Source organism: Macrosteles quadrilineatus, unplaced genomic scaffold, assembly GCF_028750875.1.
Source record: "Macrosteles quadrilineatus isolate MER2022 unplaced genomic scaffold, UCM_ALF_1.0 Scaffold_5__1_contigs__length_97177068, whole genome shotgun sequence".
In the NCBI taxonomy this organism is placed as follows: Eukaryota; Metazoa; Arthropoda; class Insecta; order Hemiptera; family Cicadellidae; genus Macrosteles; species Macrosteles quadrilineatus.
In genome coordinates, this window is record NW_026542598.1 from 76151111 (window position 1) to 76169076 (window position 17966).

A 17966-nucleotide genomic window follows, 5' to 3' on the forward strand; every position below is an offset into this window, starting at 1 on the left:
ATTTTCAATTTGTGAATATATTTGTTGTATGAATCCTCTGTAATCCCCGTGATATTGCTAACCAACAGTTGCAGGAAGATTCATTGAAATATTTTGAAAATGTCAAATATTTCTAGTGAAATTGATATAGAATTAAATGCTTAAACGAGTTGTGTTTGTAATAATCTTTTTATTAATCGGACTCGGGGTAAGTGGACGAATAAATATGACAGTTACATATTAATGTTTAGAAGAAAGTGTAATATATGCTTATGCTAACTTTCATAAGAAGGTATTAGGTATTAATGAAACGGCCACAAACTCGGGTGAAGAGACGGACAGACATAGACGGTTTTGTGATTTAGGTGGAGAGGGGATCAGGTGATGTTTTGTAGCCAATGCCGTTTACTGAAAATCATATTAGTACCGATACCGTAGTGGCATGATGTACATGGAAACCATACCAAAAATTAATACAACTAAAATTCACATGATATATTACAATCACCTTAATTAATCATAATAATAATCATGTTTATTAGCACATAAAATACAGAGCTAACGGGTACATGTGCTTTGTCAAGGATTGTTTTATCAACGCCTATTGGAGTAAATAAAAATCAATTTTGAAAGCGACAAAACTTTAATGAAAATGTAAATTACAGTGTTTTTACACATAAGGGTAAAATAACATAGATATCTTTGAGGAAATCGAGTGAACTAAAGCCGATCACAGATCACTGCTGATTGAAGTAGTACTTGGTTGAGTTGGGATACTTGTCCTTGTTGTTGTTGCTGTTGTAGTCTGGGTCGGAGGCTAATCTCTGGGCAAGTGTCCTCCGCACTTGCTCACTATACGCAGTACGCAGGTCGCGATCTTGCCCAGCACGTGCTGCTATCACGTCCACCTCTGGGCCTGAACTCATCCCTGCTGCCCCCAGCGCAACCGCCATGCTCTCTACGGCATATGTTTTCATTAGAACTACTTTACAGTTACAAAAATATGTATCATTTCATTAGTTGGTGCCTCATCACTTTATCATGATGATGGTACTGAAACATTTGATGCAATATAACGTTATAAATAGCGTCGAGGTTGGTATTAATACTAGTGACAAACGTCTACAATGGTGGTGTCTCCAAACCAATCTTGGATGAAATAATAAACCTCAGTAGCGTTTTCTTGAGTTCACAATAAATTGTTCAAATTTGTCTGACAAACGGTTGTACAGATTTAGGCTTGTATGTAAGGGACTTTCTACTATACTTCTTTGACAAAATGTAAGACGTTCGAGGAGACACAATTCCATCCCCTCCACCTCACCCTAACTTTGAAACAACAGAATGATCAGCTGATATATAGATTAAGCTTAAATAAGTGGTGGGGAACCCAGGAAACCTCCTTAAACAGTCTAAATTTTGTGAACGGACTATAGGCTGCGTCGTGTCTAGGATAGCTATAGAGGTTATTTTTCTACTGTTGTACTTTTTTTATTTTTCACATTTTGTAGACATAATTTTAAAAATCATAAATAATCAGACTAGGAAAATCTTAATACCTGGAGTGATTATTTTTACTGGAAGCTTTAACGCTTATGTTTGCCGAAATCTTGCACATCTTTTCTTATCTAAAATATAACATGAACTGCATGACTTTACTATGCTTAAACTAACTGATAAACACTACCTAGATTGACAACTGCCAACTTTAATTAAATTGAAACTTAAAACACAAAAACAATTTTATTACATCTTGGTACAAAATATAACAATAAGTTTAAAAACCCCTGAATTATCTCCATTAGGACATGAGGGACACCATGTAATTCATACTTTTCAATCAATACCTGATATGACTTGTGTGAGGTTGCCCTGGGGTTTGGCAGAGCTTATAACCTTGCGTCTCTTGGACGGCATGCCAGAAAGGTAGGCATCACTAAAGGGAGTCTGAGGGCTCTGTCGTCGCTGTCGCTGCGAATCTCTCGTGATGATTGGTACCCAGGCCTGAAATGTTAATAAGATCACAAAACCTCATCTTGGAAAATCAACATCTTTTAAAATTTAGAAACAATACTCATAATACCAGAAATAAGAACCATAACACAATAGAATTCTATTGTTTAAGTAAAACTCTAAATAGTGACATAGTTTAGTCACTTAAAATTAAGAACTTTCTTGAATCCATAATTAAATCACACAATATAAAGGATTTCAAAAAGAATAAATTTTATTGTTGGCTGACCAATAAACCCCTTTCAACAAAGTAGCTATTACCGTAGGTGACATGGGAAGACCAATTATGAAGCAAATCGTAAATAACAGTTATGAAATGGGTAGAAATAACTTCAATTCAATTCAATTCCTTAATTCACGGCAGAAGCCATTGTACAATAATACCATTACATACGGGAGATAACAAGCAATAATAAATACTAAATAATACAATAGGTGAACACAAGATGCATAAGAATAGTAATATAACTAAACAGAACGTACAAAAATAAGTAACAGGTGGACTCTGAACAAAAGAAGCTATCATTACAAGAAGATACAGAATAACTTACAGAAGGCAGGGCGCCCTGCCAGCCCATGACCTGGTTGATGTGTTGTGTAGGTGGCACATCAGCCACTGGCGGTTCACGCATCAGGGTCACAGCAGACGCCGCTTCTTCAGCGTCTTGCACGTCCATTGGCTAAACATAAAGAACAATGTTAACATTGGCTTGGCAGAGTAATAAACTTTTGAGAAATATTTCAGTGGTAAAACTATTTGAGTGGGGGGATTAGAGTAGTTACAAAATGATTCACAGCTTGTACACACTGTTGAAATGAGTTGCCAACATGTAATACAGTAGAACTTTGATATCTCCAAGCTGATGGGGGTATGGGTGAAAATACGAGCAAGAAAAGTTTGAGTTATCAAAGTACAATACCAAAATTCGAGATATGAGCTAAGAAAAATGAATGTACAAAGCCTTATTATATACTTCTAGACAATTTATTGTGCTTCTAATTGATTGGGTTTGGTATTTTATACAAAAAAAAACAATATTTACTAAACAAAAAAACAATGTGATATGGCTCATCACAAAGTGTTATCTATTAAATGTTAAATTACAGTAGAAGCCTTGGCATAACCGACTCCTCGGGATATCTGACCTGGTGGCCGACTGTCTACTTGTTTCCTGTCTGTGGCGACAACACAGAGCATATTCGGTTAACCAAATGACCGATCTTGGGTGTTGCCTTAATCACGGCAGACGATCACGACTATCACCCAGACTGAAAGATGCAATGACTGAAAGACAGGCATTGGCACAATCACGGGCGAACTAATACCCATGTCACCCAGACTGCTGGATTTGCTCACAGTCCCGGGAGATTTGCTCACAATTACCGGTTTCACTGAGACAGCAAATTATGCTTCTCCTGATATCCGAGCTTTTGGCCATTCCGACCATGGGGGGTCCCATCACAGTCGGATATGAGGGGTTTTACTGTAGGTCTAACTGAATTACACAAGTGTAAATGCTAAACAGTAAAGTACTTCATTCTAGTTAAACACATTATCAAACAAAGCGCATATAACTTATTCTACCGAATTATCACTATTATTTACTATAAGGACTATGAAATTGGACTTTAGCCTGTAAATAGAAAGGCTAGGCTCCTGTCCAATCAAAAAATCAAATTTCAGTGCACTACGGATGTTGGCCGATGGCCCATTCATCAGTGTGTGTTGGACTAACCGCCAACTGTGAAGTGACTCTGACTGACCTCAGCAGCAGGTGGCACGGCGGGTGGCGAAGTGGCCGGTTGTGGTGAGGCTGCAGCAGTGTTACCAGCACGATAGACCAAGAAAGGCTTGATGTCGTCCACAGGAACGTTAAGAGAGCTGATGAACGTGTGGAAGTTGACCACAGAGTGAGACACTGTCCACTCCTGCAGAAATCCTGGCATACCAGTGGTCATCTGGTTCTGGAGACAAACCAAAATATATTGTCAAACAAAAATAATATATTCATAGTTTGCGGATATTGTGACACCAGAGTTTATTATTTTTTTAAGTTTGGGCTTTAACCTAGAACATTTTCTCATTTAACTCAAAATAAAATTAGAGATAACTACAAGTTTAGTGTTAGGAATCCTATATCATGAATGTCTTCAAAATCACAAAACTGTCAATGGTACACTCATAGTTCACCTAGCAAAATACACAGCTTATGCTAGCAATGGCAGTTTTACAATGTCTGATAAAGCCATTTTAATAAACTGTTGACAGAAACACTAGACCACCTATAGGCACCTATTTACACTTATAGGTTGTGGTGAAAATTGTGTGTATAGTTTCAGCTGTTAGTTCAGGTGGCACACCAGTCTGTTTACAATCGTCACTGTGCTAGGCGATAATCAGATGGCGCTGTGTTGAGGGTTCCCAGTGTTTCCTAGGTAATATTCTACTCATAAAACCAGAGGTACTATACTTGAAACATTATAACAAGTAAGACTTGACAATCATCATTAGTGTATGTTTTCAAATTGTTTGACAGTAAAACATACTAATTTGTTAAATTATAAAATAAAATAATGTAGATTCAGGGTGTCAAGTTTATTTCCATTTTAAAATTCAAGACTAATTCCAGAATTTTTAATACTAATTCCAGATTTTTCAAAACTAGTTTTTTTCAACAAATAGTGAGTGTCGATACCAAAATGTATCAATTCTTGTTTCTTGATACCGATACAAATTTTAATTTATAGTTTAACCAAATATCTAAATAATTTGGTTGTACTACTGACACCCTGTCTTTGTGTTGCAAGTTATTATTATGATAATGGTTTAAAAGTAGACAAAATGCAGCAATGAAAAATTCTAACTAGCCAATTAGGGTTTATTATCATGAAATCTTCCGCAGACGTGTAGACATCATCACTGACTACCGCGGTCACGGAAACGTCATCGTCGTCGTCTGCGATCGCGGCAAAAGCATGACCATTTCCCGCAGCCGTGTAGACATCACCGTCATCTCCCACGGTCACAAGGCAAATGTAATGGAATTTGAATTGGGATGTTAAGTTGTTACTTCTGTTTCTAGCAAGATTGAATTATATTAGGGACACATTCAGAGAAGAAATCTTGCAAAATTACCGCTGCTGTGCAAAATCAACCCCATTTTAAGTGGCTGCAATTCTTTTTTTTTAAATTTTGGAAATAAAAATGATTTTCAGAATGACTTAAAAATACATTTGAAATAATAGTGAGAATCAATTTTTACAGCAGATTATACATCGTATTTTATAAAATTTTTAGTATTGAATTTGACTATTACCACAGAAAACATACTACTATAACCCAGAATGCCAACCGCATGGTAAAAAGCGCGTTTTGAGAGAGCTTTGCCTGTCAATTCGTAGGCAGCGCCACCAGCGTTGCTATGCTGAGTGCATGGTAGTAGTATGTTTTCTGTGCTATTACTGTTCAAATTCAATACTAATTACTGTACAACTCGTAAAACTCCACTGCAAAGTTGAAAATAAAAGAAACATACCCATTAATGATAACTCACCACAAAAGATCGGAGAATAGTTTCCAGCCCGGATGCCCCGTCAAGACAGCAGTGGAGGAGCAGAGCACACAGCTGACGTACGTACAACGAACACTGCCTCATCAGTGTCCTGTGAAACGTCGTCTGACCTGACAACACAGCCTCATAGTTTAAATGTTCATGATGAAGAGCTCAAGTGGTTCAGTTCATATTTACAAAGCAGACAACAAAAAAGTAGAGATGTGCGAGCACAGGTTTTTCAGGTCGAGTCAAGTTTGAGTCGAGTAATTGGCAAAAGATTTGATTCTCAAGTTTGAGTCGAGTTTAAACCAAAAAGAGCGAAGGATGTGTAAGTAACTCTTTGGGGCTAGAGCATGTAACTTGTAAAACAACCCTGTTACAAGCTGAATTTGTGCAGTAGCATATCAATGTGTAGAAAATACCCCCGCTGCAGCAAACCTGCCGACTAAGCGAATTTCCATGTGTCTGAATTGATTTTCAGTTAAATATATTTTAATAACATTAGGTTTAACGAGTACCTAGGTTTGCTGCTACAAGGAAACTAAGAAAGTGTGTTTTTGAGTAAAATATTGATAGCTTAGTACAAAATAAATAAATTTGCCAAGTTTGATCAAAATATATTCATAAACAAGCAAACTACAACATTTGACAATATTCTCCATAAGAATAACATGGGAATTTTAAATTTATAATTTTTTTAATGTTCTCCGTTACTAATAATCGAACAAAAATACTTTTATATACTAAATTATTTGTTTTTTTAAGCTCTTTAAAAAGGTCTATAGAGAATTTGGAAATTTTGTGTTTTGGGGGTCAAAAGTGAGAAAAACCAATTTTTACCCCATAAAACCCCCCGTATAGCACCGTTCCCATGGTCCGATCGTGCTGGTTCGCGAACTCATTCAAGTTTATCCTGCTTTACACCTTTAAACCAAATTTCATCAAAATCGGACAAAAATTACTCAAGTTATCGCGTTCACGGACGTATATATATATATATATATATATATATATATATATATATATATATATATATATAAGTCTATATATATATACATATATAAAAATTTGAACGAATAGTGGTTTTGGCCTCTGGGGACATCAAAATGAAAAAGTAAATCGGTCCCGGGTCTAGGTCTTACCGTGCCACCTACGGTAATAGCTACTTCCCTATAGGGAAATTCGCTAATAATTTTAAAACAACAACAATAGAGCTCATAAATGAACTTATACTTCTTTGAAAAATAGGTAAGTGAGCATATATTTATTTATCTAAAAATTAATTACATTAATCCCTACTGATAAGTAATATTGCATAATACTTGGCTAAAATTACTTAAAACTTGCATATATTAGTTATTAAGGTTGCAATTACGATAAGAAGTTTAATATAGAGATTTATTCTGCAACTTGAAATTTTATTTCCTACCTTTTCAACTTTAGTTTTGTAAGTTTATTAACATTCATCTTAGTTGGTGTGGTTTTTGTAACAGTAGGCCTACAAAATTTTCAATGGTTTGACAGTGGGTAAAGGAGAAGTAATTTTTAAATTAAAGAAAATGAAATTTTTGAATCTCCTTTGTTAATTGTAAACAAATATTCTGTCATAATACTCAAAATTTATGTTCAAAATTTAGTAATTAAACAGGCGTACAAGTAGCACCTTACTATGTTAAACAAAACCAATAATTGTAGATTAAACGTTGTACTGAATAATGTAATAGGTCCATACAATAGTAGTTATAGAACTCGGATGATACATACACTAGGCCTAATTCACTGTTATTCTCCCCAAGAAAGAATGGAAGAACAAGAGAAAGTATAGTGATGTTTTTTATGTCGTTATCTTTATCCTTATTAGGAATGTTATTATTATCTTTATGTGTGATTTTATATTTATTTATGATTTGTCTATGTTTTAAAAGTTTACAGAATAATTATTTTCAACCACGGGAACATCAATTTATAATTATCGACTTATAACAGATGCGTTATAAAGGTCAATGACTCAATACATCATGATTGTGCAATGTTGTATTTTGAGTAAAAATGCAAATCATGACATTAACTCAAATTTGAATAATATTTCTCCTGGTCCCTTGCAGATTGTATTATCAATGCTAAATAATTGTGGTAAATTCAAATTACATTTTTGATGATTCAAATCTCCTACACAAAAAGACATAAGTCAAACCAGGTGAGGAAAAAACCAGCTATTGTGATTTGTAATCCCCCTACCCGGCCATATGGGAAGTGGTGAAAGTCTAGTCTAAATATAGCTCAAAGGTCTGACCCTCCCCCTTCCCCCCAAACGTCTACTTCATTCACTATTGCTATACGCTCACTTCAGGTCATTGCACAACCCCTCCCTCCCTTCTATTGTTTTCCATTGCCAGTCAGTCAGTCAGTCACTGGCGACTGCTTTGAGTTGACTATTCTGTTGTAACAGCTATTAAAATAGGTTAGGACAACTACCTCTTTCTTATTTCTACACTGTAAAAATATTTGTATTACTGTAGAATCTACAGTGAACTGCCGAGTTCAAAGATAAGCTCGAGTTTCAAGGCCGTACTCGACTCGAACTCAAAATCTCGAGTACTCGCACATCTCTACAAAAAATTAAATACTCTTACACTCAAAATGTTTACTCTGAATACAAAAATATTAAATGTAGTGTCCCCCAGGGATCTATTTTGGGCCCTCTTTTATTTATTTATTAAATGGGGTGTTCCCACTAGCTGCCAATGGAGTAGGTTCAGTGTGTCTTTATGCTGATGACACCTACATCACAGTTACAGAAAATTGCCTAGAGGAAGTCAAACAGAAAGCTTTTCAAGTAAGAAACTGAACTCTAAAGTAGCAACGATCTCCTAATAAATTACAGTAAATCAAATTTTATATCATTCTCTATAAAACAATCAAGATTTGAATTGAACCGGAATATTTACCTTGATAAATCAAACTTGCGCCAAGTTGAGCCCACCAAATTTCTCGGATTGATAATGGATCAAAACCTAAATTGGGATAAGCATGTTGAGCATGTAATTGGTAAAATGTCAAAAGGTTGATACACCCTGCGACAAATGTCAAGGCGATTCTGGTTTCCCTTCAAAACGAATGAATCTTTCGCCTTTTACTAAAGATTTCCGTGGAGGGGAACACACGATGAGTCTATAAACAAATTTTTAATTAGCGCCCGATCCTTATGGGATTGGGCCATTAAAAAAAAAAAGAAAAAATGGTAGGTATGGGGGTTTAGTGAGTGGGAGAAAATTTCGCGCCGTTCTGGCCAAACCTCGCATGCGGGGTTGGTTCGGCAGATTGGCCACAACCTAAACCCCAACTCTCACTTGTTAGCTGCGGAGAGCTACCTTCTGCCACTGGGTGTTGGTCCACCTACAGAACCAAGTGAGGGGGGCCCTAGACTAAGGTGTAATGCGATCCGTGCCAAGAGTCTTGTGGCACTGGGGGCCTAATATTCAGTGTCTTAACGGAGCCCTCTGGGAACCAGGGGTAACCCAGTCGTACGCACCCCTTACCTCTCTAATCGGGTCACTGGGGAGGTGGACTTAAATACCCGGTATTCGTGAGAACAATGTAGACAATCTGACCCAAATGGAGGAGGAAGGTCTACTGAAATATGACGATGACGACAAGCTCGCAGAAACCGGAAAGGAACGAAAAACGACTTTCCAGGGGCGAGTTGCAAAGATGGAGGATAGCGGATGCTTAAGCTAAAGGCGAAAAGGTGCTATCCAGAAGTGAGAGGAGGCTGGTGTGGGCTGCCAAGCACCCTAACTCTGCTGCCTGCAAAGCCAGTTCCTCCGGGAGCTAGGATGCTGGGAAAAAGCAGAGCAAGGGTGGTACCCCCAAAGCTGACTCTAATGAAGCCTCCAGGAAGAAAGGTGGAGGCTGTGCTAACGCAGCCACAAAGGATTGGCTGGTCAAGCAAGTTCAGGAGCTGAGTCCTTTCAGGAAAATCTCGTTACGGCTTGTCCCAGCCAGAGACCTTGTGAAAGCTGTGAAGGTATATTTATGTACCCAGCCCTACAAGGTCTGCGAATGAGATCCCTCGTACGAAAAACGACTTACCAGGGGTGAGTTGCAAAGACAGAGGATAGCGGATGCTTTAGCCAAAGGTGAAAAGGTGCTATCCAGAAGTGAGAGGAGGCTGGTGTGGGCTGCCAAGCACCCTAACTCTGCTGCCTGCAAAGCCAGTTCCTCCGGGAACTAGGATGCTGGGAAAAAGCAGGGCAAGGGTGGTACCCCCAAAGCTGACTCTAATGAAGCCTCCAGGAAGAAAGGTGGAGGTTGTGCTGACGCAGCCACAAAGGATTGGCTGGTCAAGCAAGTTCAGGAGCTGAGTCCTTTCGGGGAAATCTCTCTACGGCTTGCCCCAGCCAGAGACCTTGTGAAAGCTGTGAAGGTATATTTATGTGTCCAGCCCTACAACGTCTGCGTATGAGATCCCTTGGCCTATTGATGGGAGATCAAAGGGAAAAACAGGTCACCATAGTCAAAAGGCTCTCACGGTTCACCAAAGACCTGGGATTTGACGGAGAATGAGGATCTGTGAACGAGGGTGCACAATAAGCTGTTCTAGCTGCGATGCAATCCATGGTAACTTGTAAGCCCCCTATTAAAAAAAAAAAAAAAAAAAAAAAAAAAATGTCAAGGGTGTGTGATAATGATACCTTGAAAACCATCTACTTTACTTTGCTTTGATAAATTCTCACAAGCCCTATGGTATAACAATTTATGGAGGTTTCTAGATTTAAAAAAAATCACCAATCAGTGAAACTTTTTTTTATTAGGTACACCTAATATCATGTCTATGACTTGTACATTTATGAAACGATATTACATGTAAAAAATTAAACCTCAAAACTAATAGTAAAAACAAGTTGGACAACAATTTAAGTTTTTTGAGAAGAAAAGTAATTTCATCGGTGTCAAGTTCTTTATCTTGTTCTAAACTGCCGCGAACGGGATATGACGGACAACTGCGCGTCGCCGTTTAACCACCACTCCCGTGATAGAGATGTGCGTAAAATACTAGAACAGTCTTATTGGAACAGGTATCGTTCTGGAACAGTTCCATACTAGAACAGTCAGGCGATATTACCCGTTCCATCCATGATATCATGTTCTGTGCCAGTCAGCTGAGTATCTGTCTGCTACGTCGTCGTACGGTATTGTACTTAGCTCTGGTGGTGATTCCTCTAATTAGGATAATGCAGGCTACTGCTGCGCGTCTACTGCAGACCTTTTGGGTGTTTTTGGTACTATTCAGTCGTGGCAGCGATTCTCGTATTTCGCTCATTGAAGCTTAGTGTATAACGTGAATCTGTTGTGTTGCACTATATTTATTGCTAGTGACATATAATAATGGAGATGAGGAGGTGATAATAAGGTATCGGTACCTGCTGAGTTCAGAACTGGGTATTGTCAACAACTTCTCAGAAGATAACGATTCTCCCTCTACCAACCCCCACCCCCTCACCACATCATGATTACTTCAACTTACAAAGATAAACTTCGAGTTGTTGAGGCATGTGATCGAGAAACTTAAGAGTGGTGATTAATAGAGGTTAACTATTACAGATTACAAAACGTAAAAATTTGCCTTATGATGGTTAAATATTTAAAGCCTTTGACTTATAAAGGTATTTTTTTTTTTACATTGTGATTTACTGGGCAAAAGGGGATTATGAACAATTGGAGATATCAAGGAATTTGGGATATCAAGGTTCGAGTTACTGAGGTCTTACTTTTGTACCAAAGAGGGTGTTGCATGTTTCAAACCTCTCAGACCAGGAAACACATTAAAATAATTAAAGTAGCTAATGTTGGTGGTTTACATTTACTTTATTATTTGAACAAAAAAATTAATTAAATTTATTTCTTTAATACGATCAACCAATCTAGAAAAAAGCTAAATATAGGCTACTTCATAAAAGTGGTATAATAATCAACCAAAATGTACATATCAATAGAAACATATCAAATAGTTTAGAGTCTGTCAACAAAAATAATCAAACAGCAGTTGTATCAACTCAAAATGCATGAATAATTTGTCCCAAAAAGAGGAATGAATTCATAAATATTAGGGATGAGTCGATTCTCGATACCGATACCTGATTTTGCCGCCATCATACAAGACGACGATGACGTTTCTTTAAACTTGGGAGTCGATGATGATGTCTACATGGCCGTGGGAGATTTTCATTACAGCATTATTTTTTTTTTTTTTGCTTGAAAAACACCTAGCTTGGGGTTGCTGTAGTGTAACTGATCCAATCAGAAAATTTTGTAATACTATTAAAAGGGGTATTGGTATTGCGAATTTGATTGATCGAAGAATAGATTTTTCAGGTTTTGGTATCGGTATCGAGAATCGATAAATTTTGGTATCGACGCATCACTCAATAATAAATATTATTATTTCGTTTTGACTGATTAAAACAACACAAACTTTTTGAAAATGAAATTATTCTGGAATACTTACTCTCCTCCATAACAGTGTTGAGGATGCTGGGTAGCAATGAGTGATTGTAAAGACTTATAGAAGCAGGTAAGTCAAATTCCTCCCTCAACCTGGCATTATCCTGAAAAAACAAATTAAATTAGTTCAATCTGTCAGAATATGCAGGTGCCTGCCCTATCCAGGGTGTCTACATGTTCACTAAAAGTAAAATCTAGGACTTTTGGTAGCCTAAATTTAAAAATAGGTGACCTCGGAATGCGTACGCTACAGAATTTGATTTTACAACAAAAATAAAAAAGCCAACCAGTATTTGAATACAGTAGACTCTCCCTCATCCGTATCGGCCTTGTCCGGACTCCCGCTAGTCCGGGTCGGCAATCTTGATTTTTTTAGCGGCACAGTACAGTAGAAGTCTGATTATCCGAGCTAAACGGGACCAAGACTACCTTGGATAGTCAAAATTTTGGAAAACACGGCGGTAAAAATTATTACCTGTGGAATTGCATTTGCCTGGCCATCAATACTGTGGACCTGGAACAAAATTGGAAAAAGGGCTATATACAGCACTGTATTCGCTCGACTCTCGATAGTCCGGATTTATCGTAATTCGGACCGGACGTCCGCCACATTAGTCCGGATGAGCGAGAGTTTACTGTATTGAATATAAAATAAATCATAAAATTTAAATCTTTTAAACCTGGCAACTAATTGAAACCAGCAATGTATGTCATATGTTATTTTGAAAACCTAATGATATTTTGTTAAATAATATTAACCAAAAAATAAAAATATAGGCAGAATAAGGTTGGGGAAAGCTGAAACCACCCAACTAGTACATCCGTATTCCACCCCCCCCCCCCCCACAACCCCCAGATTTTAATTTTTTGTGACCTTAGTCACTAAGGTGCCACCTGACTACCCTACAGTTGCAGAAAAACGTGTTAAGGTGAAAACAAACAACTTCATAAGCCCACATATATCTACTTATTATTTACTTACAAATATATTGTAGTACTGGCGGAGCTCGTTGTTAAAGCGCTCAATGATCTGTGTAATGGCGGAGATGGTGAGAGGCTGGTTGTTGAGGAGACGCTGAGATATCAACTCTTGCAACTGAGGTCGAGCTCTCACCAGACACTCTGAGTTGCCTAGTCCAAGCTGTACCATGTCCAGGAACGACAAACTCTCCGCCTGAACACCAAACACTCACTTGTAATCCGAGTCTTACATAAAGTAAACATAAAAGCATCTGTGACTTTACGGTAACATTTCATCTACATGTTATTCCATTCCTTCATAGCAAGAATCAGTTAAGGAGTAACTGTAAAGTAATTACAGCATCAACATCATTAAACTTAGTTCAGTTATCATCCAAAGTGAGGAAAAGCAGTCAGCAAAGTGGGCACAGCAAAATATTTACAAAATCAGCTGTTTTGTGCAAACTAACTCTAGTGAACAAAATGCCACTTTGTATGACAACTAACTGCAGACAAAACATTACTGACTATGAGTAGAATGTCAGCAGTTACTTTTTCTACTTACCAGAGTCATGAACACATCTGTGAAGATGCTTTCTCCTGGAGTGTAGGAATATCCAGGCACATTCTGTAGCAGCTGAGCCAAAGTTGACGGGTTCTGGGAAAATGAACAGGTGAAAACAGGTGAGTACCTAATATTTCAATAAATAAAAAAGGAGCCATGAAGACGCCCATCATCGTAATACAAAATCTGATAACAAATTAATAGTTATACATGTAACAGTTAAAAAGTTCCCGGAATTAATTTCTGTAGACATTTAGCGCGATCGCCAGCAGGAAATTTGCCTTGTAGTAGCCTAGCGAGTACAATTTAATCAATTGTTATTATCCGATTTACGTACAACTTGTCGTCCTCGCTCAATGTTTACGTCATTGACTGTGTAAGGATATCCACTAAGAGGGTCATCGTCAATGCTTTCACGGCCTTCACAAACAGTTTGTGCCACTCATAAACTTGACTTTTCTTCATCGCCTTTTCTCTATAAGCTTGAATTAACAACTCAAAAGTCTAGGTGGTTTTTTAAGTAAAATACAGAACTTAATGTTCGCATGCTGTTTGTTAAATGCCATTTTTCAATGCAGGTACACGACCGATCGTAACCGACAATGTAGGCTTGCAGGTACACAGAAAGCGCTTTCCAATGCTAGAATACTGCTCGTCAGCTATACCCCCACTACCGGAATGCCCTCCCCAGGAGTTGTACCAACTAATGCAAGGCGAATTTCCCGCTGGAAAATCGCGCTAAATTTCTACAGAAATTAATCATGGGAACTTTTTGACTAAAGTAGTAGTAAAAAAATTGGTATAAATGGATAAATGTGAAAAAAATGTTTGCCAATAAAATTAAACGTTACCGTACCTAAACTTTTTGACATCTCAAACGACTCAGTACTTACGAAGTAGCCTCTTAACCATTCTGAATGCGAGTATGCACCTAATGGTATTTTTCCACATGATCACAGTTTACTGACTTACTTATATATGTACATTATTGCTAATGCTACTCACATTAGGGTCACGTATGGCCTGGTAGATGACTGACAGTTCTGGAGGCATTGGTTGGGGAATTACGGTGGATGCTACGGTGGCTCTCGGCACTCGACGATGTGCTCCTCTGCTAGCTCCCCTTGACGTTCCCCTCCCCACTCCCCTATCAGTACTCCTACTTCCACTCCCCGTTCCTGCAACAGTGATCAATGAAGATGTAATGAGTCCAAAATTAATAGGTATGCAGTATGCAAGGAAATGTTGGGTTGAATTGGACATCTCAATTGGATTTCAAACTCATTTCCTGTGGAGTCAATCTCCACAACACTGTTTGAATGTCCCGCCAATCTCAACCTCTACCGCTGCTCGCGCATGCGCAAGGAGGCAAGCGGGTAAGACGAGTGAAAAACGTCTGTCGTGTGTCGTGCTCCTGACTGCAAACACCATGGAAGGCTAAGTTCTTGGGAAATGGGGGGACGCCCCCTTAAGGTATTGTGTCGTAGCACTAATTATTGATAATATGTAATTTCAGATCATGGTAGCAATTCACTATAACATTCTTTCCATTATTAGTAATTCATCATTAAATAAAATGTTAGTTCACGTTGTGTCCAGTCAACTCATACAGTAATTATTTCATAAGTTGAACAATGTACATATTTCTGTGATATAAATTCATTAATTAATGAAACAATCATCAAAGCTGGCTATTAGGGCCTGTGATTTGCGGTAAATTGTCTCCTCTGCATCAATAAATGTGTTCAGTTAACGTTTCCAACAAGAACGATTTGGTCTGGAATTTAATTCACATGACCAAGTCACCAAAATGTGGCACCATTATGCCACAAGTGGTAGCAGAGCAAAAGAGTTCGATCCAATTTTATAGACAAACCGCAATTTTAGCAGGTCCGAAGTCATTAAAAAAATGTTTTAAATTAAATTTGCCTACACGTGTTGTGCGATCTGGCGTGTGTCGACAGGAAACGATGACTCATGTCCCAGCCGGTCAAGGTTACGCAATACGTGTGGTAGTTTCCATTGCAGTTCAAACTCTTGCTGAACGCATTTTACTCCGATCAAAGTTGTTAAAATAGCTATGTAGGCCCAGTGATTTCAATTTTTTCCCGTAACTACGCAATTGTAAGTTGTAATATCACATAGTAATATCACATAGTTAATTTTGTCACTTTTGTAGTTTGTCAGTTTGTGTATTCAGGCAAAAAATATAAATAAATATTAATAGATCAGTGTAGGACAAAAAAATGAATAATACTTGATTGCTAGCAGTAAATATTTTATTCTAGTATGAACTTGGAGGATTGTTGGATCTACATAATTTAATGATTATTTTCAGAAGCTTCATATCTTGTTCATGTCTATTACTTGGTAACTAATTAATTGTTGTATAATTATCATATTTAATATTTATTGTGTTACCAATATTTGAAGTTTAAGATCCAGCAATATCTCTGGTCTTAGTTTTAAGTGTAATCAAGTGTTGTTTATTTGTGGACAGGAGATTTAAATGGGTACTATTTTGCAACAATAGATTCTTTGCAACATTTTGTAATATGTCCACGAGTTAGAGAGTTATAATTGTTCAACATTGATCGTAAACGTAAAAAAAAAAAAAAATAATAAAAATCCAGAAAATCTGAATACACGAATCATTAAGCTTTAATTGATGTTTAACTAGGTTCAGTTCACCCAGTATTATTTATGTGTATTTTCAGCAGTATGTCACCGTATGTTTAATTCACGAGTTTCATTTAGTATTTGTAGTGAATTTAATTGGTAAATATTTAATTCAATTTCATTGCTTAGTCACTGGGATTTTTTCAATATTGTGTTTATTACACCAGCATTTTACAAACACATTTACATTAGTTTTCAACAATACAGTTTTGAATTTATGCTACTCTTGAGAACAGCGCAAACATCGAACCAATAGATTTAATATCCAGCCGACAGTAGCCAAACAGCTGACTATCATTTGACCGGATTTGACCTTGGCCCACATAGTTTCCTTTGTTCGCGCGGAACTCGTTTGTTTACTAACACAGCCGTAGCATTGAACACTGTCCAATATCAACTACAGACATTCGCATCAGAATAAAATTGAGTCTTTAGGATTGCTCTCGTCGCACAAATCTTGTTAATGCATTTCCCACGAACATAATAGGTTGACAGATTTACAATCGCAGCTATTTACCACCACAATCCATACCATTTGTATTATATTTGTATTACTGTATTTGTGCTATTTATTCTGACCTGTCATTACATTGTTCATTAACTTGTCATTACATTGCTCATTACATTTGCATCTCTCATTAATTTGTTCGTCATATTGTTAGATACATTATTAATTATGCAACGACAATTACCCGAGATATTATTGGTAGGGGATTCCCAATTTTGTAGGTACAGAGATTATTTAAATAAACTTCCTTCGCACATGCAACAATTGAAGGTCAATTCGAATAGCATAACAGTGTCTGGAACTACGACGGCCAACTTGAAGGCAATTTTAAAACAACGTCGCCAACAATTAGCTAGTATGTGTGTTAGGCCAATTGTAGTTTTATTCGCAGCAACGAATGACATTGCGAAGCAAACACCAAGTCAACATTTACACGCACAATATTCATCACTTGTTCGACTTATCATTAAGCTCTGTCACCCGCAATACATTATAACGCTCACCTTACCAATATATCCTAAGTATCTTTATTCACCCTCCCACATGCAGCGATTAGCCGAATTCAATAAATTTCTCGCAACCTTGCAAAGCGAAACCATCTTTATTCTACGATTGTGTTTTCATGAGTCTACAAATGAGTTATTTTTCGAACAGCAATACAGGTATTCACGTCGACTGGACCAACTACATTTGAATAAGAGAGCCTTTGAAATTTTAACACAACAGTTATCAAACATAATAGGGACAAAATAAATGTTAGTTAGTAGTAAAATAAAATAAAATGTGTTTTTCTTTTTTTTTGAAACCAAAGCTGGCTGAATAGGAGAATTTTGCAAACTCCAGGATCCTACAAAACACAATCAGCACATATCTCACAAACACGACTTCTTATCGCGCTTACCTGAGTTACGATATTGTTCAAGCACACGTCGCTGCAATGTCGTTAACTTCTCCAATCTTCTCAATGCTTGTTAGCATTGAACCAAAATAATTTTGTTTTATAGATACCAACCCACAACCCTACCTACCTTAATTATACACCCAGGCTTTAAGATTGTCTTTAGGCCTAGATTAGAATTTGTCTCTAGCGAACAAGGGTCAACCTCTGTAACCTATTGCCACTAGGATTTTTTTGATATACCGGGATATTAGAAGGTATGTCTACACGTCATCACAATGATATTTTGTTTCAAGTTTCAATAAA

The 17966-nt window shown here is 37.3% G+C and overlaps 1 protein-coding gene and 1 non-coding gene across 5 annotated transcripts in view; one reads left to right on the forward strand and one right to left on the reverse strand.

Moving 5' to 3' along the window:
• Positions 1-603: 603 nt before the first annotated feature.
• Positions 604-17966, reverse strand: part of LOC128994073 (large proline-rich protein BAG6) — a 64189-nt gene continuing 46826 nt past the window's right edge. For 3 of the 4 annotated variants that reach the window (XM_054418305.1, XM_054418307.1, XM_054418304.1), the window contains 10 exons: positions 14581-14753; positions 13576-13668; positions 13033-13224; positions 12055-12154; positions 8495-8560; positions 5547-5674; positions 3757-3957; positions 2544-2672; positions 1827-1983; positions 604-937 (listed from right to left, as the gene is read on the reverse strand). In XM_054418305.1, coding sequence (XP_054274280.1) covers positions 717-937; positions 1827-1983; positions 2544-2672; positions 3757-3957; positions 5547-5674; positions 8495-8560; positions 12055-12154; positions 13033-13224; positions 13576-13668; positions 14581-14753 — 1460 coding nt within the window. In that variant the 3' untranslated portion in view covers positions 604-716. The remainder of the gene's footprint in view (positions 938-1826; positions 1984-2543; positions 2673-3756; positions 3958-5546; positions 5675-8494; positions 8561-12054; positions 12155-13032; positions 13225-13575; positions 13669-14580; positions 14754-17966) is intronic. The other variant, XM_054418306.1, reaches the window with a different exon arrangement.
• On the forward strand, positions 8639-8759 carry LOC128996064 (U5 spliceosomal RNA). The gene has a single exon (XR_008491015.1). It is a non-coding gene; the product is annotated as a U5 spliceosomal RNA (small nuclear RNA).